The sequence below is a fragment of the Mesocricetus auratus genome, unplaced genomic scaffold (assembly GCF_017639785.1).
Source record: "Mesocricetus auratus isolate SY011 unplaced genomic scaffold, BCM_Maur_2.0 Super-Scaffold_100006, whole genome shotgun sequence".
In the NCBI taxonomy this organism is placed as follows: Eukaryota; Metazoa; Chordata; class Mammalia; order Rodentia; family Cricetidae; genus Mesocricetus; species Mesocricetus auratus.
Genome location: NW_024429190.1, coordinates 11,838,391 through 11,861,134, shown reverse-complemented (window position 1 = coordinate 11,861,134; position 22,744 = coordinate 11,838,391). Strand labels below are relative to the sequence as shown.

The 22,744-nt window shown below is 54.2% G+C and overlaps 1 protein-coding gene and 2 long non-coding RNA genes across 4 annotated transcripts; 1 reads left to right on the top strand and 2 right to left on the bottom strand.

Moving 5' to 3' along the window:
• Nucleotides 1–1,373: 1,373 nt before the first annotated feature.
• LOC121140775 lies at nucleotides 1,374–7,141 on the bottom strand. Its single transcript, XR_005877679.1, has 2 exons — nucleotides 6,979–7,141; nucleotides 1,374–1,893 (listed from the first exon to the last, which is right to left on the bottom strand). It is a non-coding gene; the product is annotated as an uncharacterized LOC121140775 (long non-coding RNA).
• Nucleotides 7,142–16,263: 9,122 nt separating this feature from the next.
• On the top strand, nucleotides 16,264–22,148 carry Lif (LIF interleukin 6 family cytokine). 2 transcript variants are annotated; one of them, XM_005068926.4, is made up of 3 exons: nucleotides 16,264–16,394; nucleotides 17,973–18,151; nucleotides 18,752–22,148. In XM_005068926.4, exons 1-3 carry the CDS (start codon nucleotides 16,376–16,378, stop codon nucleotides 19,160–19,162), a joined length of 609 nt encoding a protein of 202 aa, XP_005068983.1. In that variant the 5' UTR covers nucleotides 16,264–16,375; the 3' UTR covers nucleotides 19,163–22,148. The 2 variants fall into 2 exon arrangements, with proteins under 2 accessions (XP_005068983.1, XP_021082173.1); XM_021226514.2 differs by lacking the exon at nucleotides 16,264–16,394 and adding an exon at nucleotides 16,763–16,891.
• LOC121140774 lies at nucleotides 16,869–20,586 on the bottom strand. The gene is made up of 3 exons (XR_005877678.1): nucleotides 20,449–20,586; nucleotides 18,887–19,114; nucleotides 16,869–17,394 (listed from the first exon to the last, which is right to left on the bottom strand). It is a non-coding gene; the product is annotated as an uncharacterized LOC121140774 (long non-coding RNA).
• Nucleotides 22,149–22,744: the final 596 nt, after the last annotated feature.

The window sequence follows — 22,744 nt, the reverse complement described above, 5'->3', positions numbered from 1 at the left end:
CAGCTCTTACCTCAAACAGGTTGAGAGATAATTTATTCTGTAGCTGAATATGAGTTACCATATTTAGGGAACACTCCAAATTCCATGTTCCAATGTGGGAATTGTTCTATTAAGTTTTTTTAAAATAGCAAACAGGATAAAGAATGTCACAACTTGGGGCTGGAGAGATGGCTCAACACTTACAAGCGGGTACTGATCGTCCAGAGGACCCAAGTTCAATTCCCAGCACCCACAGCAGGTGCAATTCCGGTTCCAGGGGAATCTCACTCCTCTGGCCTCTGGAGGCACTGACCTAAACACATGCATATAATTTCAAATAATAACAATAAATCTTTAAAAAGTCGTAAATAAGACACTTTTCAAATACATTAGTAGAAACGTCAGATGGAGTTTCAACTTGAAGGTATAACTTTATTTTGGGATGGGGTGTGTGTGTGTACACGCGTGTGCGTACGTGCATGCGTGCGTGCGTGCTTGCTTACGGGTATATATGATGAGTGTGTATGATGGGTGTATTTAATGGGTATGTGCACTGATGGGGATCTATGATGAGGCTATGTGCTAATGACTATATATGATGGGCATGTGTGTTGACAAGTTGGTGTGCTAATATGTGCTGTGTATTTTCTGGCCTCATTTTAAAGCCGGAATGTTGAAACAGACACTTTATAAAAATGCAAGTACGTTTTGTGATCACAGATGTGGGAATAGGGCATGTTTCTAGGCTGGCTGACCATGTGTACAAGCCAGGTGCACCACCCTCATGGGTATAGAAACAGGGCACAGGTCTGCCTGCTGCTTGGACCACAGTAAGTGCTGTCAGTGATCCTGGAATGAGTCACGGTCACACCTCTGCCGGCCAACACCCTACTGGCTCTGTGGCAGGTTGAGAAGACACAGCACAGAGACAGGCAGATCTGGCCGTTCATGTTCCTTCCAGGTCCTTCTGTCTGTCCGTAAAACACTAAGAAGACTAAGGGTCTCAGAGCTTTCTAAATCTGTGTCATGCATAAGGCAGAACTTATGACTCGATATATGTTAACCTGCCTCCTGATGAGCCCTGCGTTACAGGTTTGTTTTTTGTTTGTTTTGTTTCGTTTTGTTTTTTGTTTTTTAAGACAGGGTTTCTCTGTGACTTTGGAGACTGTCCTGGAACTAGCTCTTGTAGACCAGGCTAGTCTTGAAGTCACAAAGATCCTCCTGCCTCTGCCTCCCAAGTGCTGGGATTAAAGGTGTGCGCCACTACCGCCTGGCACATTACAGTTTATATCTGAACCCCAGGAGATTGGGTCTCCCCAAACCACAGGACCTAAGAGAGGAACATGCCTATAGGCAAAGGCAGGGGAGGTACCAACAAAAGTCAAGAAATCGGCTTTTTTTCTTTTTGAGATTATAATTTAATTACAACATGTCTCCCTTCCCTTTCCTCCCTCCAAACCCTCACTGTCCTTCAAATCCATGGCTTCTTTTTTAGCTGCTATTGCATACATAAATGTATTTGTGTATATAAATATATTTCTAAATATAACCCATTCATATTGTTACTTGTATGCATGTTTTCAGGGCTCCCCTTTTGACACTAGACAGGCAGCTGCTGTGCTGTTCCTGGGGAAGCCACCCCCCTCACTCCAGCTCTCCGCAGTTGCCTATAGCTCTGTGTAAGCGTGAGGCCGCGGGGCTTTTCCTGTCCACTTTGGTTCATTGGCGTCATCCTTGTTCAGCTCACAATTGGACAGTCACGTGGGTAAGATTTTGAGCTTGGCTTTTAGTATACCTCAGGCATGTAGTAAATTTGTGTGTTCTTTTTTCTATAAAATGGGGCCCTGGGGATGTAGCTCGGTGGTGGAGCACTCTCCCAGCATGGATAAGGTCCCAGGCTTGACTCCAGGATAACTAGAAAGAAAAAAGAAAGAGATGAACATGACCCAGTCAGCCCCTGTCTCCTCTGCTTCCTGAAATAGGGACCAAGATGGGACTGATGGGGACCCAGCAGTGGATCTGAGGCTGCAGGGTGGATGCCTGAGATGCCTGCATCAGTTCTGCAGCAAGCAGCTGCGGGCTAGAACTCAGGCCCACTGGTCCCCGAGGCAGGCGCATCTTTCTCATCCTGTCTCTTGCCTCTGCAACTTGACTGGCAGTCACAAGAATCTCTAGAGACACTGAGCTCCGGGGCAAGGGGCAGACAGACAGCAGACAAGCAAAGGAACCAACAGGAGCATCCGAGGTTGCATGAACAGGCCAACGCAGTAGATGATGTAATATAGAGAGTGAGAATCAGGCGATGTGGGTGGTCAGGCTAGTGTCTGGAGAGGTGACGTCCTCACTGTGGTCTGAAAGACTTGCAGGTGTGATGGGAACAGCTAGGGCAAAGGCCCCCAGTATTTAAGGGTCAGAGGTGAGTGAGTAAAGGAATTGTGCTTCATCAAGGAGGCCAGAGAGGAAGAGCACATGCACCAGCTCACAGAGTGCTTGTGCAAAGACTAGAGCCAGAACTCTGGGCCCAGGACTCCCGTGTAGGAACCATCCGGCCTATTTGCCCAGAACTGAGTTGAGGAGATCCCCTACCCACACTGGCTGTTCCCAGGTCCCTCCTACTCTACAGTCTTTGCCTATGATAACCCCACTGTCTTGAATGCTGTTCCTTGTTCTTAGTTGTTATTGTTCATTTATTTTTTGCTAAACTCGCTTTCCTTCTTTTCAACTCTCAACTCAAGGCCGCAGGGTTTGAGCAATGATTCCCAGGTTAGGAGCACACAAAGTGTTCTCATGTAGGACCCAAGTTTGTTTCCCAACAACCATGCCAGGTGTCTTCAGGGCCTACAACTCCAGCTATAACGGGAATCCAATGGCTCTGACTCCCACAGACACCTGCACTCACGTACCCACACACATAATTAAAGATAAACTAACCCTCAAAAACTTAGCCCTTCTCTACTCAGGGCCACCAAGTGGGTTGTGTGTTTTCTCAAAAATTGGTCCATGTGGAAGCATTCTCTCTGTGATGTTACATCCCTGACTACTTCTCAACAGGCCTGCGGCTACAGAGGACAGAGCCACCATCTGCTCCCTTCATTTTGTCCCAGCCTAGCACACTGATACACACTAGGAGGAGGTGAGATAGGCCCCGCCCTCAGCCCAGAGAGGATGAAGACAGCTGATCCTGAGCCCACCGAAGAGAGCCCTCACTACCCATCCCAACATCCCCACAGCTGGAGCGCCAGGTCTGCCAGATCAGAGGATGGCTCTCTCTCACGGCTGCCCTGACCGCAGAGGAGAAGGGGGCTTTCCTTGGCCTGGGCTGCTGGGAAGCTGTGGGTGGGAGGTGGTACCCACAGAAAGACAGGCACCCCCAGCTTCCTGAAGCAGAAGGGAGCCGGGGCTGCGGCAGGCGCTGAGGTTGCCCACAGAGAGGGCAGAGGTTGGTCTGCAGAGACAGGGCAGAGAGGCCTGTGGCTGCCCCGCCCTGGCTGAGTTCTGCACCCTTCTCAGGAGGCCGTGTGAGCTGCCTTTGGCCATCCCAGGTAGTAGCTGAGGATGCTCCTGGATCTGTGGAGGACTCTTAGGTGCATCGCCTAAGTCGACAAGGACTTATCCTCCATTGTCATACAGCTGATATTTCCAAACCTCGTTCCTGCTCCTCGCCGGCTCCGAAGCCACCAAGGTGCTTTAAATCCATCATCTTCCCAGCCAGCTCCATCCGCTGCCCCCCCCCTGAATCCCAGCCCATCCCTTGGCTCTCCCTCTTTATTCAATGCTCCTGCCCCTTCCCTGATGGATTATGCCTCACGCCACTCCATGCTCAGCCTCTTTCCCCGTCCCCAGCCAGAGTCTAGCTCCCTCAACACAGTTCAGACATCTCAGTCTTACCATATCTTCTTCCACTCTCAAAATATCCACGGTACCTTCCTGCCTTCTAGCCTGAAGGTTCCATTCCAGACTTGTCGGGAGTTCCAGCACACCCCTACCCTGCAGCATGGCCTCCCCTCAGGCCCAGCACATCCCTGATTGGCAACTGTTGCCTCTGAACCCTCCCCCACTCCCTACCCCTTGAATTGTCCTGCTGCAGCTCATGTATCCCCATGTCCTTGGTCTCCCCAAGAGAAGGGCTGTGGGGCTTGCCTGTTGCTGGCAGCAGCTGGCAGATGCAGTATGCAGAGTCTGCACCTGTCCCAGGCACAAGCGTGACAATGCTCCAGACGTCCTGGGGTGGAAGCCTGAGACAGGGCTCTGAGCAGCTGCTTCTGAGTCCCAGCGTATGAGGACCAAGAGGTAGCTTATGTAAATAAACCGGTGTTTTCCACACAGCCCCGTGAAGGGACAGAGGGGTCAGTGCATGCCAGGGAGCTCTCCCTGCACTAGCTGAGGTCTCTATTTTTTTGGGGGGGGGGAGTGGCAGTCACAGACCCCATCATTGGTACCCATCAGGCACTGAGAAGCTGAGCCCAGAGAAATGGTTCAGCTGCTGAGAGCAGTTGCCGCTCTTGGACCCCAGAACTCAAACGGAACTTCACAGTTGCTTCTAACTCCTGTCCTAGGGGATCTGACACTCTCCTGTGACCTCTTTGGGAGCCAGGCAACATATATATCAAATTAAAATAGTGGTCGGAGAAGGGGTCCTTGAAGATACAGTTTATGTTCCAACAAGTCCGCAGTCTGGATCCTCGTCCTGTGCAGTCAAGCTGCGTGAGCACCTGGGGCTTCCGACCTCATCGCCCCATCTGGCTATTTTTGTTTTGGTGCTAGGGATAGAAATATGGGCCTTAGCCAGATGGTTGTGGTGCATGCCTTTAATCCCAGCACTTAAGATCTAGAGACAGGTGGATCTCTGTGAGTTCAAGGCCAGCCTGGTCTACAGAGTGCCAGAATAGGCTCCAAAGCAATTCAGAGAAACCCTGTCTCAAAAAACCAATATATATATATATATATATGTATATGAGTGTGTGTGTGTGTGTGTGTGTGTGTGTGTGTGTGCATGTAAGTACAGGTGCCTACGGAGGAGGAGTCGGATCCCTCTGGAGTTGGAATTCCAGGCACCTGACATCATTGGTTCTGGGAAGTGAACTTGGGTTATCTGACAAGTGTTCCTACTCTTTAACCACTGAGCCATCTCTTGGTTCCTCCGCCTTGTTTTAGCTTATTTATTTTACTTTGTGTGTACTGCTGTGTTCCCTGTGTGTGTGTCTGTGCACCTGACGCCCTTGACGCCTGGAAGACAATGTTGTATCCCCTGGAACTGGAGTCACGTGAGCCATCACATGGGTGCTGGAGACTGAACCCGGATCCTCTGCAAGAGCAACCAATGCTCTTATAACCACTGAGGCATCTCTCCACCCCATCTGACTTACCCTCCTTAGACATCCTCACCGAATCTGACACTTGCCACTTTGCCCGGGCTGCTTGGCCATCTTGCTTCAGAGGTGTCTGTCCCCAGTGCTGGGGTGGACGGCACCTGCTGCCATGCATGAGCTCAGGCTCAGGCACGCATGCCCGTGCATCCGGCACTTTACCCACAGAGTCCCCTACTAACCATTGTCTCGACATTAGTCTTTAAAACAATTTTGTGTGTAGGGTGTTTTACTGGCTAGGGAGCGTGTGCCTGGTGCCCGCAGCACTAGAAAAGGTGTGGATCCCCAGAGTCATCTCTCCAACCCTGCCCCTCGTCCTAGCTTTAATGTGATTATTTTCTTTTCAGTGAGAGATGGAGACCTTAGAGGCAGAAGTAAATGACTTCTGCTCTTATCTTACTAGACCTTCACAGGCCAAGCCTCAGTTTCCCCTCTGCACAGTGTGCTGTTAAAGCCCACTTCCCCACTGACAAGATTTCCTGGGCAAAGTGTAGGGCTAGCATTGCCTCAGGCAGGTTTGTAAGCTTCCCTCCCTCCCTCCCTCCCTCCTTCTCTCTCTTTCTTCTTCTTCCCTCCCTCCCTCCGTCCCTCCCTCCGTCCCTCCCTCCCTTCCTCCCTCCCTCCTTCTCTTTCTTCTTCTTCCCTCCCTCCCTTTTTGATACTCTTTTCTCTTCTCTTCTTTTCTTTTCTTTTCTCTTCTTTTCTTTTCTTTTCTTTTCTCTTCTCTTCTCTTCTTTTCTTTACTGTACAGCTCTTCTCTTAGTCTCTGTTCCCAACAATCTTCCGCGGTCCAGGCAGTTCACAGAACTCCTTGTGGCACTAAGAGAAAGGTCACAGTCCACAGTGGATCAAGAGGCCCTCAGCGCAGGCAGTGAAGCTCCTTGCTTCCTGGAGTGTCCCCAAGGGCTGGGCTTGCCCAGGGAGGGACGAAGGTCCTACAGCAGGTGGGGCCCTGAAGCCTGGGGCAGAGAGCAGATCAGAAGGGCCAGGTAGCTCCCCAGGTTCTGAGGTGGGTGCTGGGGCAAGGGCAGCCATGGGCCTGTGGCTCTTCTTAGGACAGAGGCAGGGAATGGCTGTTGTGCACACAGCCTGTGGCAGGTCTGAGTCAAAACACCTAAGGTCGACCCCAGCTGGTCATGAGGAGAGCTGCCCAGTCATTGCCTTATGCTGGCTTGGGTCACCCAGACAGGCTAGGCGCGGCCCAGTCAGCTGTGACTCAGGCCACAGTGGCCTTGCCACGCAGCCCAGGGGCATCAAGTACAGGGACGCCCCCCTCTCTGCACCCCACCCCGCGGCTTCTCCTTCCAGCAAGCTAGCTCCACAGTCCCACCCGTGTCGGGCTCTGCTGTGCTGTGGGCTCTCTGTCTTTCGGGTCCTCAGCTTGGGGGTGGGGTGGAAGTGGGGGAGGCCTCAGGCCACCAGCTCTGCACGGAAGTCAGGTGGGGGGCAGGGTGAGGACCAACGACAGGGAAACTTCAGCAGAGAGGGAAGCAGAGGGGCCCAGCCACGATGGTGTTGCCCTGAAGACTGGACAATCTGTGCAGACTGTGGAGGGCGGCGACAGGCACAGAGACCACGGTAGGCTTCCCTTGAGGGGGCAGGATTGAGGGGCACTGCTGCTCCCTGCACTTACCCCAAGGAGGGTAGATAGTACATCAGTTGCCCCCTTGTGCATGAGGGGGCGCCTGGCGGCCCACATGGCTCTCCTCTCCCACGGCCTGGGTCTCCCTGTCTGTAACGGATGCAGGAAGGCAGGTTGTAGGGCTGTCTTGGAGGATGCCCAGCAATGCTGCAGCTGTGAGAGTGCCCGTGGTTAAAGTTCATGGGAGGGGTTGAGCAGTGGGAGAGCACATGGCTTCAGATCTTGCAGTGAATGATCATGGTAGGGTCAGCTTGACTCCAATGTGGTCTTGGCTCCTGGGCTTCAAAGGGACGTTCAGGTTCCTTTCTTTTTTCAGAGCAATGAAGTTCTGAGTCTGCAGAGGCCCCTTTTGTCCTGTTCTTCCAGAATGGAGTGCAGTGGCGCCCATGGGCTCTGAGGGACTTGACTAGCCAAGGTCATCACTCCTCTGCCTTTGACCTTGGGCCAGATCAGAACTTGCTGATCTGTGAACCTGGACATCCTAGCTCCAGGACAGTGACAAAGTGACGGGAAACCTTGTCACCCAAAATTAAAAGAGGCACTCATCTTTAACTTGTGGTCAGTGTCTCTTCAAACCTGGCAGGGGCTGTCAAGAGGATGGGAAATGGTCCCCAGGATCCTGTCTACGTGGTGTCATGCCGGGACAGGACGGGGTGGTGGAGAGCCTATGACCACAGATGGCACAGCCGTGTGTCCCTGGGTTGAATTTGGCTCTTGCCTCTTGCCGTGTGGATTAGGGCAGTTCATTTTCCTTCTCTGGGCCACCCTGGCCCCCTGTAAAACAGAGAGCCTGATACCCACCTAGAAGAACTGTCAGGGCAAGGTGGGAACACATAGTAGGACCAAAAGGGGTGCTGCCCCCTCCTCCAGAACCTCCTAACCTCGGCTACACCCTATTGTGCACGGCATATGGTTCTGGCACCCCCTTGAGGCCAGTCTATTGGACTCCACTCTGGAGATGTTGGGGTAAATCCTCTCTGGGAGCCTTCGGAAGAGCCTTCTTCCCCTGTGGTGGCCTATGGCCTCTGTCCACCCCCACCCTGAGCCCCAGGCACCCACTCACTTCCTCAAATCCATCAATCCAGCCCCACCCACCGGCTTGCTCCGGCTGAGTTGGCACAACTGCTGTACCTGCCGCCCCTGGGCAGTGGGAGGCGCTGCTGTCCATGGCTTGAAGCTGCTAACAGTTTTCATGGCAAGGAGCCCTGAGCTCAGTTTTCCAGGATATTGGGAGGACCATCTACATCCCCAAGATCAATGACGGGATCTAGTCAGGAAGAATAGGGTCTCAAGAAGCAAGTCTTCTCTGGAGTCCTCACAAACAAACCAGTTTTGAAGCCCTGGGGTCCCATCACCTTGGAAGCCCGGGACAGGCACGAGGTTATATGCCACTAAGGATGGCCCACTGATTTGCTGTGTGGCTTTTGGAAAGTGTCATCTGCTCTCTGGGCCTCACCTTTGAAGTTGTACTAGATAAAGATGTCAATAATAAAAGCATATCTGTGGCTTTGCCAGCATATGATCACGATACTGTTACCAAGTTTGCACATGCTGGAAGTGAAGTTTGAGCGATGACATCTCCTGCCTCAGGTGGCAGGGCCTGTAAGTGACAGAGCTGGGACAGGATCTGAGGTCTGATAAATTCCAGGGCCCCTCTCCTCCAGCCAACAGCCACACCCTACCTGGAGAGACAAGCAAGAACGCTGTGTGGTGGGGTGGGTACTAAGACAAGGGTTAGAGGCGACCCTCTTCCATCTAAGAGGGCAGTCGGCGACCCTCTTCCATCTAAGAGGGCAGTCGGCTCTCAGCCTGAGGTCGTAGTTGGCACCGGGGAAATGCCACCGTGAAGGACTTCACGGAACCCTGTGATACAGGGCCAGGCACAGGTCCCACCTGGAAAGGGAGGGAACGGAAGCAGGGTCCAGGGGCGCGGTGGGGTGAGGCCTGCTGGGCAGGAGATCAGAGCGGATTGTGTCATGGAGCCTTGTGTCTGATAAGCGCTGGCCACCTGGCCTCGGCAGGGGGAGGTGCTTCCCTGGGGAGGCTGGTCCATAGCCCCTTTCAGACCCGGCTGCCCCAGCCACCCGTCTGCTCACACAGGATGGGGTGGGGTGGGGACGCAGAGTTTTGCACACTTTGTGACCCTGGACAATTCATTCAACTCCCCGGGCCTCAGTTTCCAGCTGTGTCAAAGGAGAAATGGGGGTAGGGCTGGAGGTCTTGAATGTCTTCTAGGCGTTCTGCCATGATTTTCTGGACCGGAAGGGAGCTCCCTGGGGTTGGTGGACAGTGCAAACCTTGGGATCTGGGAGTGGTGTCAAGATTTGCCAAGGCCCAAAGGTTTTTGGCTGGTGTGGGGCTGCAGTCCAACCTGTGCTTCCTGATAGGGTAACCAGTCCTGACTGTGTCCCACTGTCCCCGGCAGCTCACCTGTACCCCCCACAGCATCCACTCTTCTTTCCCAGAGAATAGGCAGCTCACCCTGAGGACTCTTCCTCCTAACCTTCCTGGGGATGGGACCTTCGTTCTCCTCATCCACCGCACACCATCCTGTCGTTCCCAACGTCCTTAAAAATATTTCTTCAAGTCTCCCTGGCACTGAGGGTGGAGACAGGGCTCAGGCCACCTACCAAGCATCACCTCCTGGATCAGTTAGGTGGCCCTAGTGAACTCTGCTGGAAGAGGGGACAGAGATGAGGCCAGGCCCGACCTCTGTGGCCAGCTCCCAGCTTCCTGTGTGTCTGTCCGCTGTTGTTTCCTGTTCTGTTTATTGCCTCCAAATTCAGGAAACCAATGAGTGGCGCCCCACACACACCCGTGATTATTTAACAGCAGCCTACCACGCTACGGTCTCTCTCTCTCTCTCTTTTGGAAAACCCAGTGGGAAAAGGAAGCTGTCAAGTCTGCTCTGACATCAGCGTTGTCCCTGTGCCAAAAGTCAGGGTGGCCAGGGTGGGAGGGGTAGGGCGGGGTGAGGAAAGCAGCTGCTGGTGGCCCCTGTGACACGAGGCTGCCCCATGGCTCCCGGGGGCAGAGGCTAGACTGTGAAAGACAGGAGTAGACACAGGGGCACATACACACACAGGTACAGGGTCATGTCTGTCTGCCACTGAGGCCCACTATTCCTTACAGACACACACACACACACACACACACACACACACACACCAGAAGACTTGCAAAATTCATTTCTGTCTTAGCGCCCCTCCCCCACACACAGGCAAACAGCGTAATTGAATGCACACACATGCATAATAGGGCCAGACACAGATAAACACAGACTCACGCTCTCACTGCACATGCACACAGCTCGCTGAGGCTTAGACACAGACTCCACCAAGCTTCTGCCTCACGGGGAGTCTGCAGGGCGCCCTCTTCTGGATTCAGCTGGGTCTCGTGGCCTAGGCCACCCTGAAGAAGCCCAGCACTTCCTCCTCCTATAGTGTGTGTGAAGGACTCCCCATGCCCATGAGGAGAGGCGTGGTAGTTGTGACTGTCCCCAGCCTCACCCAGGTAAGGCCAGAGCAGGGCAAAGAGCCCTGAGGGTCTGAGGCTGAGGAAGGAAGTGGTTTTGGAGAAGCCAGGTTCCACAAGGGACTTCGTCCCTGTTCAGCCTGACGCCAGGCCTCCACCCCACCCCCACCCCCACCCCCGCACCGTGCCCCTGGCCTGCCCATACCTGGACCCAAGATGCACCTCTGACCCGTTCCTGAGCTGGCTTTAGTGGCAGTCACAGTAGAAGTCAGTCACATTCAGAAGTGCTGCCAACTGCTGAATGACCTTGGGCAAGCCACACAGACCTTCTAGGCCAGGCTTGCATTACTGATGCCCATAGTAAGAATGTGGGCATACACAGGCAACGGGAAAGAATGTTTCAGGGAGCAAGCTCATCCTTGTTCTGGCGATGTCTAGGGACTTCGTCACTCCATTTCTCTTTGAAAGTGCTACTGGCACCTTGTAACTCGAACCTGTGACCCGCAGGGCGGTAGAGGCCAGTGTGAAATCATTGCTCTGCACCTCTGCCTGAGACAGTCCTGGATATGCAGGGAGAGGAGAGCCATAATCTAAGTGCTTACACGACATGGACACAATATCCAGGACCAGGGTGACAATAGCCTAGTCCACCCACCATGCCACAACCTGGCCTCTGGCCCTGCTGATTGATGCTCAGCTCTGTGGGCTGCCACTTCCTTTGTAATTTCTATCAGAAGTGAAGAGGGGGAAAAAACGCAGTCACTCTGATTCACCTCCAGGGGCTTGATTCCTGACGCCAGGATCAAGGAAATGTCGGGACTGCTGGCTGTTGGCCAGGCTGCTTCTGGCTCTTCTTTGGCCCTGAGCGGGCGTCCCTGGTGTCGCCAGGCATGTGATGGGGTGAGGGAGAGAAGGGGCAGATTCCATGGCAGCACTGGACCTCTCCAGGACTGTGAGACAGGCGGGCTGCCGGCTCCCAAGGACCATGCCCACCCCCAAGAGGACCCCAAGCCACCTCCACTCTAACCATCCGGACTATGCTGAATCTCCGGGTGGGGTCCAAGTTCCTTATTCCCCCTTAGCCAGAGTTAACAGAGCATCTATTCTGACTCATCCTTGTTTTCTGAGGGGAAACTGAGGCTTGGAGAGGCGTCATTGCCTTAGGGTCACACAGCTGGTGTGTGGTTTGTGTTGGATTCAGACCTCACCGTCTTCCTGGCTAAACAGCCCATACCACCCTCCACCTGGCAATACAGTTCACTTGTTCCAAAAGTAACTTATCAACTTAAGGATGTCAGCTCCATGGTTCATCAGAGTGAGGCCTGCAGGTCCGGTCCAATGACACCTTTTCTCAAGGAGGAAAACGGAGAGGCCTCTGCCTTTGTGGCACCCACTGTCAAGTCCATGCCAGGCACATTCCTGAGTTTCTCCGGTTTCCTTTCACCACCTGTGGTCAGCTCTGGCCTTGAGAAGCACCCTGCAGCTTCCTCTTAGAGCTTGCTCACCTTCTAGGTGAGGTCACCAAGCTCGGCTAAGGCTTTCTTTCTTTTTTTTTTTTGAAGAACTGAACTCCTCCAGGGGAGGGTGCAGGGAGAATGGGGCTGGCCTGGCTGTGGGGGCAGCTCAGCATCTGGGTCACCAGGCTTGGGGAATTCCCAGTGCCCAGAGAGCCGCTTACTTACCTGCTGAGTAACCACTGCCCACACAGGATGCCTGGCTGACAGGCCACCTCCCCAGAACTCTGCAAGCAGCCACTGCTGTGCAGTCCTGTCTCCTGAGTCTGAGTGCCCCAGGGCCCAGGAAAGAGACAGAACAGCAGGCAGGCAAGGGGCTAGCCCCCACCCCCGCGTCCTTCCCCCAGGGGCTCTGCAGGGGGGCAGCTGGTGATTCAAATTCCTCTGAGCTGAGCTTCTCAGATGGGGTCTGGGGGTGAATCAGCTCCTGGGGGTGGGAAGGTCCAGCCAGCCAGTAACTGTCTTCAGCTCAAGTCTTGACTGTGGTAGCTCTGTGTGTGTGTGTGTGTGTGTGTGTGTGTGTGTGTGTGTGTGTGTGTGTGTGTGAGAGAGAGAGAGAGAGAGATAGGTAAGTATATGGGGGTATGATAAGTTGTGTGTGTGTGTGACAGGTATGTATATGAGGGTATGGTAGGTTGTGTGCATGTGTATGTGTGTGTGACAGATATGTATATGAGGGTATAGGTTGTGTGTATGTGTGTGTGACAGGTATGTATATGGGGGGTATGATAAGTTGTGTGTGTGTGTTAGGTGTGTATATGGGGGTATGATAGGTTGTGTGTATGTGTGTGTGACAGGTATGTATATGAGGGTATGATAGGTTGTGTGTATGTGTGTATGTGTGTGTGACAGGTATGTATATGGGGGTACGATGGTTGTGTGCATGTGTATGTAGGTCTTTGTTACAGATTATGTATGTGGAGGGGTGCGACATGTGGAAGGCACAGTACTGGTCCCCTCCATCCTGTCTGATGATTCTGAGGCATCCCTGAAGCTGGAAGCTCTGGGATGAGGAATACCCTCTCTCCTGTCCATTGTTGCCTTTGCTCTGGAGTGTGTCGCTTCTTCATCTCTAAACAGGACAAAGACTCTGTTTCACAGAGGAGACTTTAGGGTCTCTGCTGACACACAGGAGGCTTGCGGGGTGTCAGGAACCCTGCTGGACCCCAGGCCCTCACAGCGAACTTATTATGTTCGTGTGTCATCATCCTCACTTAGAGTTGAAGAAACTGAGGGTCAGAAGTGTCCGCTTCCCAAAAGTCACACACCCTGCACGGCCCTGAGCCCGATCTCCGGCCTGCATCTCAGTGAAAGTCCGCACATTCTTCAAACCACCAGAGCTCTTACCTTTGCCCAGACTGCTTTCCAGGTGTAAAATGCATAATAACATAAAAACAAAAATAACTAGCATCCGCTTTGAGTGTTCCCTCCTGCCCAGGGCTGTCTGGTCCAGATCCCCTCCCAAGCCCTCAGAACAGGGCAATGTGTTTCTACTTGAAGCAAGAAGGGGCAGGAGAGCACCAAGGCCTGAAGAACAGGTCAGGGCTGTAGGGGCTGGGAGGCTGAGCTGCAAGGGCCCTGGGGATGGGGCTTCCTGCTGAAGTCCTTATTCCCTCGTGGAGGGATCACTGTGGGCTGTAAGCACGTGCACCCTTATGTATGTGTTTTTACTGGCTAACTCTTAGCTTCCACAAGTAAAAACAAGCAGCTCCGAGGTTCTAGAAGAGAGTTGTGAATCTTGAGTGAAAGTCAATGGAAAAACCAAGGCTGACTGGCCATATATATCAAAGTGAATGGGAGCAGTCTGAGGGGCTAGGCCCAGGCTAGTCTATAAACTCACTTCCTGGAGAGAGGACACAGCCACCTGCAGACATGGCAGCCCCCTACCCTGCTGAGGGAGTCCCTGAGTGGAAACTGCCTGTCCCCCTCGTCCTGAAGCCTGTCAAACCCCAGCAGGCCCAGTGTGCAGGAGCTGGGCAAGCTGCCGATGACATCACATCTGCAAGGGGCTGGGCTGGGGCTGCCACTCCAGGGTGGGGCCCAGGGTCACAACCCTGGGAACCAGCAGCCAAGAAGGGAGGGTGCCTTCTGCGAGGGAGCAGAGGGGAAACACAGCAGCTTAGAGAGGGAGGGGCGAAGGCGAACTCCAGCTGAAGCCAGCCACGTTGCAGGCAGCTTGGAGACAGAGGCTCAGTTCTGCTTGGAGACCTCTCCTGGCATCTCCCCAGAGGCCCATCACAGGTGGTGCTCAGACATGGGCTGGAGCAGGAAGCAGGTCTGGGACACCGAGGGGCCCAGAGCGCTGGGGGAGAGCGGACTAAGTCAGGTACTGTGAGAGGGGAAACTGAGGCATAAAAGAGCGTCGACTAGGGCCCTGAAATGAAAAGGCCCTCGTGTCAGTGTCTTCTAGAACCTATTCCCGCTTCCTGTTTCCTGTTGGGTGGAGCTAAGATTAAGTGGCTACTGAGGGGGGCCTGTAGTACCAATGTGTGTTTTAGGGATCCAGAGGTCAGTGCGAGGCCTGGCGTCCACTGCAAGGAGGCAGAGGGGAGTAAGGCACAGGAACGGAGCAGTTAGGGACGCGGCCTCTGTCAGCACTGGGGCACTCAGGGAGGGGGCTTAGCCTTGGGGGACAGGAGATGGACAGAAAGGACCATGGCGGGTCTCTGGGCTGACAAGACTTGGGAGCCATGTTAAGGAAGCTAGGCTGAGTGAGAGCAGATGTCTGGAAGACGTGCTGGTGGAGTTGGAACTGACTTCGAGTCAAGTACTCTGAGGCGCTCTGGAGATGCAGGGCTGGGATGTCTCCAGTGTGTAGCTGCCAGCTAACTTATGTGTGCAGGAACGGTACGCCCCAGGTGGGGCCGCCAGGAAGGGACACGGTGGTATGTTGGGACGCAGGGAGTAAGAAGGGTGCCTGGCCTCTGGACACCCCCACCCCCACCCCCGGGGAAGTACCCGATGGGAGGGGCGGTTTTATCACTCTGCTATCCACGGCTCTGCCAAAAGACCACAAGGAACAAGACTCAGGATGGGGCAGGGTGGGGACAGCAGCAGCAGGCACAAGGGTTCATCCTGGCAGGATGCGAGAACATCCGAACAGATCCTGGATGTGCCTGGAGCTAAGGGCTAAGGAGATGATCAAAGGTGCTTCCGCAGCCAGACACAGCTTTGGAAAACCAACAGTCCCATTTGGATCCGGAGTTAGGGCAGACACAAGGATAGGGTCCCCAGGTCTGGAAGGACCCAGTGGCTCTGGGGACAGTGTGGGCCTATGTAGGTGAATCGGGTCAGTACTCTCTTACCTCAGGCTTCTCCATACTGCCTTCTGTTTAGTAAGGAGACCTGGTCTCATTTTACTCCATCCTCTTCCTCACTGTCCCGGACACAGCCATGATCTATCAGCAAGCATCCACACCAGGTGTTTGGACCCTGCCTCAGACAGCTGGAGCGTCTGTTCGAAGTCATCCACACCCTGAGGCCAAGCACCAAGGGGCTTCCAAGAAATGTCTGGGGGGGGCATCAGTCATCCCTCAACGCCCTAAGGAGACTGGGGTTCCATTTTGCCCAGCCTCCCTTCAGAATAGAGAGGCTGAGACACCTTCCTGAAGTACCTCCCTAGACCGTTCCCTAAGAGACACAATTTCATGTCTTCCCATCAGCAGCAGAGGCATGCTGATGGATTTAAGGGGGTCAGAACATCTGACCCACTGGCACCATACCCCTGAAGTCTCTCTTTTCTCGCAGGCAATGGGCAGGCTAGAGAAAGGCCACCCCTGAAGCAGCTTCCAGCGTCCACGCTCGGCTCCACTTTATGACTGTCTAAAGTCCAAAAGAGCCACAGCCCCCCTTCCTGGAAACTGCTTCTCAGTGGAACCCCAGCCTTACGCCTGCTGCCCCGCAAAGCTCCCCCCACCAGGCGCCACAAAGGCAGCCTCCGATCTGTTGTCACCCCCACACCCAGATGAACCTGGGGTGTCTGAAGGGCACAAGGCTGGGGACCCCATCTGAGTTCCCCTGAGATCCCCTTCCCACCAGACCCAACTGCCAGCAACGCCCTGAGCAAGCCACTCAGGAAAACCACAGGGCGTTTTTTTGTTAAGACTTCATTATAATTTTATCAATCAAATTCTTAGAAGAAGGAAAAAGTCTGCCCTGCCCACCCTCCCCCCTCTCGTCCCCCCTTCCCCCTTCACTCTCACTTTCTTCCATTCATAATTTCCTATGATGCACCTCAAACAACTTCCTGGACTGGGGATCCCGGCTAAATATAGCTGTTTCTCTGTCTTACAACACAGGCTCCAGTATATAAATCAGGCAAATTCCCCATTTGAGCATGAACTTCTGAAAACGGCCTGCATCTAAGGTCTCCTCCAAAGCCCTCTGGAGTCCAGCCCATAATGAAGGTCTTGGCCGCAGGTAAATCCACGCGCCCGGCGCCGATTGCGAATCCCTGCTGTGGGCGCGCCGGCAGCCTGGGGCGCTGGGCAAGCACCCGCGGGACACCCGCCTGCCGCGCCACTCGGACACTTGGGGCGCCCGCGCAGTCCCGGGCCAGCCAGAGGCGCTGGGTGGCGGCCGGGAGCGAGCACCGCACATGGTCCGGGAACCGCGCGCCCAGCCGGCCGGGTCCAGCAAGTTGGAGGCGAGAGACCCGATCGGTGCAGCCTTGCTCCACCGCCTCCACTCCTCGCCCCACTGCTCTCCCGCGCTGCTCTTGCTTCTCCGCTGTCGCCCGGATTCACCCTCCCTCTTTCTTTTTTTCTTTCTTTCTTTCTGCTTTCTCTTTTCCAACTGCGATCCGGGCTGCTCCCTGGGAGGGGCGCAGGCGGCTGAGCAGCTTGCAAACTCCGGCCAGGACCGGCGCAGGTGCCGCTTCCGTCGGCTAGTCCCTGGAAAGCTGTGATTGGCGCGAGGTGAGATGCGGGTATGGGTACCCCCGCAGCTATCTCGGGGCTTCAACACTGTCTGGGATGCTGGGATCCGCGGGGATAACCAGGGGAGTGAATTTAATGGTCTACGGTCTTTTTAGTCCCAGCATGGGGAGTTCAGGTGGGAGGTCTCCGACCTCCAAGAGTTGATTTCAGCCCCTGTCACCTTCAGGTGTCTTCAGCCGGGTGTTGGAAAGTTTGGGCTGGGGTGAGGGGGCCCGTGTAGCTGAAACTGAAGAAGGGGCAGGCGCCCCGGGGGAGGGGTGATCCTGGACAGGCCCGGACAGCTCCCGGCTCCCCTGACACCTTTCGCTTTCCTCTTGCGTGTCTGCCTGCGACCTTTTCTCTGGTCTCTTTCCTGGTTGCACCATTTCCTCTCACCTCAAAGTGTGTGGAGTTGGGGCGCTGTAACAAGTTGGGGTGAAAGATGATTTGGGTGGAGAATGGAGACCTGAAGAACAAACAGGTGGCAAGTCCTCCTAGGGGACCTAATTGAAGAAGGATAGGGATGGGATTAGAGGCAATTGGCCTAGGGAGCCAGAATCAAGCTGCAGGTTTGAGAAGACAGGGTCAACAGAAACCATGGCCCCAGCCTCCATGGTCCCCAAGGGGTCCAGTTTGGAGTTCTAGGCTGCAATGGGCCAATGAACTTCAAGTAAGCTAAGAATCTGGCCCATCCTAGGAGAGGGTAGACAGACTTCATATCTTTTCCCCTCTGCTGGACCTAATGCCTTCCAGCTAGGGTACCAAGCTTTGAGGCTTTGACTTCCTGAGGGACAGGGCTACATGGTTGAGTGGCCCCTGAACCCATTTTCTAGCTAGTACAAATGGCCCTTGGCCTGATATCTTGCTTCTCCACTCAATCCAATGGCACAGATGGGGAACTGAGGCCAGGAAGCAGGGAAAGAGAAAGCAGAGAGAACTGGGAGGAGACACCTGAAGCCAGGGAATCAGGGCAGTGGATGTGCGTGGGGGGGCGTGGGTAGGTAGGCGGGCTCCTCGCCCAGCCCCTTGCAGGGAAGCCAGACTTACTGCTTCTCCATTCATCCTTCTCATCTCTTCCCAGGTGTTGTGCCCTTATTGCTGGTTCTGCACTGGAAACACGGGGCAGGGAGTCCCCTTCCCATCACCCCTGTTAATGCCACCTGTGCCACACGCCACCCATGCCATGGCAACCTCATGAGCCAGATCAAGAACCAACTGGCACAGCTGAATGGCAGCGCCGGCCCCCTCTTCATTTCCTATGTGAGTTGTCTCCGAGAGTCCCGAGGAGGGTGGGACGCTGGAGGGGAGCCCTTAGGAGCTGGAGACACGGTGGGGAGGGACTTGGCTCAAGCAAGCCCATGCATCCATGGCTTCCTCCTCACAGCCTAGCCTAGCCTGGAGACTGGCCGGCACTCCTCCAAGGTCACCACTGAGTGGGGGGCAGAGCTGGGATGAGAGGTGGGAACTTTTCATGCAGCTTTCGGTCTTGTCACACAGCTCAGGGTGGGCAAAGAAGAAGGACAAGGCAGTCAGTGGAGGGGGTGCCGCTGAAATGCTAGGCTGCTCAGGAAGGCGCCGTGGTGATTGAAAGTACAAGTGTGTGTGGCGTTCTGGCTGAGGTGACACCTGTGAAATGCCACATTTCCTCTCTATCCATTTATGTCACGGTGACCTTGACGAGTGAGTTCACTCTTTTGATCACTGCTGACTCATGATTAGAGTTGCCTACAGGGCAGTAAGTTGAGTCCTCATGTCACAGAAGGGGAAACTAAGGTGCAAGAGCTTGTCCCAAGGGTTGGTGGCAAGCTGGAACACTCGCCCGACCCCATGTCATCTCTCCTCTGTTCCTTTACTCTTTAGTACACAGCTCAAGGGGAGCCGTTCCCCAACAACGTGGACAAGCTGTGTGGGCCCAACATGACAGATTTCCCACCTTTCCATCCCAACGGGACAGAGAAGACCAAGTTGGTGGAGCTGTATCGGATAGTCGCATACCTGAGTGCTTCCCTGGGCAACGTCACCCGGGATCAGAGGATCCTGAACCCCAATGCTCTGAGCCTCCATAGCAAGCTCAATGCTACTGTAGACATCATGCGCGGCCTCCTCAGCAACGTGCTTTGCCGGCTCTGCAACAAGTACCACGTGGGCCACGTGGATGTGACCTATGGCCCCGACACCTCCAGCAAAGATGTCTTCCAAAAGAAAAAGTTGGGCTGCCAGCTCCTGGGGACATACAAGCAAGTCATTAGTGTGGTGGCCCAGGCCTTCTAGACAGGAGGTCTCGAGTATGCCATGGACTGAGGGTTTTCAGGAGCAGGATCCAGATGTGGGGAGGGGGGCTCAAAGTGTGTTGGGGTTCAGGGCATTGTTAAATGCAAAGGGGGCTGCTGGCAGACCCCAGGGATTTCCAGACACCCACTGCACTCTGTGCTGGGCCGTGATGGAGTCCAGCACAGCTGAAACTTCAGGGCTTTCACATAGCCCAGCACTAGCTAGAAATGGCAATGAAGGTGCTGGACTGGGGAGGGTAAGTTGGGTGAGATTTCTGTCCCGCTGACTCTGTCAGCCCCTTGTTCACTAGGTATGTGAACAAGATACACGAAGGTCAGGGGGGTCTGCTGGCCCCTGCGGAATGACCACCTCCTTTGAGAGACTTTGGGAGCCTTAGTTGGAATGTGGGCAGGCCAGAGGATCCAGAAGGGCTTCTTGTCATTTTGAAGTTTTGTGGGTGAAGACAGAGAGGGTACACTGTGACAGAATGTGTCTTCAGGCTTAGGGATTGTCATGTCAGGTGGGAGATTCCGAAGGTCACTAGTGTTCAGGCTCTTGGGGAAGAAGAGAGGCCATCTTCAGGTCTGGAAAGGAAGTCCCTGGAAGAGGATGAGCCCTTCAAAGCCTGATGGGCTCTTTCTTTTCCCTGCTGTTTCCCCTACACCCTGGCACGGTCGGGGTCTCCTGCCTGGACCTGGAGGTGGGTGTGCACAGGTGGGAAGAAGCAGGTTGCAAATGCAGGGGGGGGTTGGTTCAGCGGGTTCCCAGAGTCCTCCCAGGGAAGGATCTGTCCCTCTAGGAGCCAGGGAGGGAGTAAGGCAGTCATGCTGGGGTAGTAGCAGACTGCAGGTTTCACCTGCTTTCGTTGACCCTGGAGAGCAGATACTCCTGAACCCACAGACAGGTAGCCTAGAGTCTGAGGCCCTGGAGGTCACACAATGGTACTTGAGGGGACCAGAGGCTGTCTTGGGTCCCTAGAGCATGGAGAAGCAGAACTTGAGGTCAGGGTCTCGGGGAAGCTAGAGATCCCAGAGCGGTGAATCAGGGCTGCTGTCTATTTATTACTATATCCTATTTATGTTAACTTATTGGTGCTTTAAATGGCAACGTTAATTCCCCGAAATAGCATGAGGCCCCTCACATGGGAGTCAGGGTCAAGCCTCACCTAGTGGGGTCTGGTCTGGGAGCTGATGGTATTACAGGTAGGGTAAGTCTCACGGGTGAAGCCTAGAGAAGGGTTAAGATTAGAGAGCTGGCTAGCTCCCCTGCCTCCCATCGTGACTCACTTTGAGGGTGTCAGTGTCCCCCAGAAGGAGTTAGGCCAGTTTGTGGAGTGGCTGATTCCTCTTTGGTCTCCAGGGGGTGGAGCGTTTGTGGCTGTTGTTGTTTTGTCCCACGGTGCTCTCTGGCGCCCCCTGGATTCCTGCTGTGCGGTGCACCATTCATAACGAAATGGAACCTTGGGCAAAGCAGATTCCTTGTTTCTCAAAGAGCAGCTGAAAAGCACGGAGATCTCCTGACCGGGTATCCAGCATGCTTCCACTCAGCGTGGAAGCTCCTCGGGTGGCCTGAACACCCACAGAATGCAGGAAGTTGGGGCAGTGCAGGCTCTGAACTGGGCCTGAACGGCTGCCCAGTGCTCCGAAGAAGGGGAGAGCAAGGCCTGAGAGCCAGGCCTGGGACGCGGACCAGGAAGCCGTGCTCCTTGCTTCAACGCTGCCTTCCCACTCCCGCCCATGTCTGGGCTCCCAGGCAGGGAATCCGATCTGATCTCTCCTTTGTGCTGGGGCCAGGCAAGCAGAGGAACGCCCTCGATCTGGGAGCAGGGTAGGGGGAAGGCAGCCAAGCCGGGGCAGTGACTGACTACAGTGCCTAGCTGCCTCTCAACCTCTGAGCAGGGCGGTCCTTGGCAGTTTCGCTGCGGGGCTCTGCTTCATGCATTTTTGCACCTTTCTTTGTCGATCTCTAAGCACTTTACCTGGATGGCAGGAGGGTAGCCCCTGAAGCTCTGGGTAGCACAGGCCCGGAACCATGGGTGCCGCAAGGAGACTCACATGTGGCAGCGACACTGTGGCCCAGCTCTCCTGCTGCTGCATCAGGCCCAGCTCAGGACTGGCTGCCCTTCTCCAAGCTGAGAGGCAACTTGTCTAAACGCCAAGATGATCCCGCAGCTGGGGCCTGCTGGGTCTTGCCATCCCTTCACGCCCCATGGGCATGGATTCCCTGGGCTCAGCCCACCTGGCAGCTTTGAAGGCTCAGGGACCAATGGACTCTTCCTCTGTGTGCACAGTCCCTGGCTCCACATTGCAGCCACCACCTGCCTACATCTGACTCCAGCAGTTTAGAGCCGTTTCGCATAGCATCCCAGAGTCATGGAGCCTTTGGGCGAAAGAACACGCAGGCAGCTGTGCATCTTGATATCTTACCCCTGCTAGTGTTGACTCCCATCCGGCATGATAGGTAGTGTGCCTGGGCCAGAGGAGGAGGGATGGGGCATTTTGCAATTTATCAAGAGAGAAGCATAGGGTCCTTTATTTATTATTTAAAACTTCTAACCTGAAAGCACTGAGAGTTCACTGGTCTCCTCCCTGTCCTTGACCCTTACTCAAGCTATCCATCTCTGCTTTGCTGGCTCTCTGGAGCAGATGCGGCATGTGGGCCAGGACCCCAGAGTCTTGCTCGGGAATGGCTTAAGATGTGCAATGGTATGGCTGTCTGCTTTTGAATGGCCCCCAGTCCTAGCCCAGGCTCTCCTCTGCTGGTTCAGCCTGTGGGACCTCAGCTGTTTCCCTTTTCCTTTTCATTGGAAAGGACTTGGCCTTGGGTGACAAATTCCTCTTTGATGAATGTACCCTGTGGGAATGTTTCATACTGACAGATTATTTTTATTTATTCAATGTCATATTTAAAATATTTATTTTTTATACTGAAGGAGTATCTTTTTTAAAAAGAAAAAATGAATTAATAAAGTGCCCGCTCTTGTCAAGTCTTCTGAGGTGTGTTGTTGAGGGGGACGGCTTGTTGGGACTTGTCTGGACAAAGGACAGAAGGGTGGGAAGATGAGGTCTCCTGTATTGGGCCAGGATCCCAGCATCAGCAGGGATGGGGGTGGGGTGGGATTTTAGCCCAGGAATAAGAAGGTGAGTGGTGTCCAGAATATGAGATGCTACCAAGAAAGAGGACAGATTACTTCCATGGGTGTTTCTGTGTCATTTCACCACGACCTAAACACTCACAACAGCCTAGCTGGTCTGTTTCCATTTAGCTGAGGAGGAAACTGAAGCCCAGAGAGATGGAACTACATGCCCAGAGTAATTTGAAATGTTGAGGTCACCCTCCCATTGAGAGGTGCAGCTAGTCCCCAGACCAGTGGGTGTGAGCCTGTTTGGCTTCAAGCCTCATGTTCTTCCCTTTGCTTGGAGTTTCAGGGACTTGGAGATGCCAGCTGTTTGGGGCTTTGTCACCCAGGAAGGGCCCATAATGACATATGGGTATGGGCTCAAAAGACCTGCGGGAAGGAGCCAGCTCCTACAGAATCGCATGAGACACTGGGCTCTAGCTAGGCTTTTTGGGGTACAAGTG

What these genes read in the sequence shown, in the direction of transcription:
- Lif (XM_005068926.4), top strand. An exon ending in GCCCCCTCTTCATTTCCTAT is followed by an intron (nt 18,152 to 18,751) that starts GTGAGTTGTCTC and finishes TTTACTCTTTAG; the next exon opens with TACACAGCTCAAGGGGAGCC.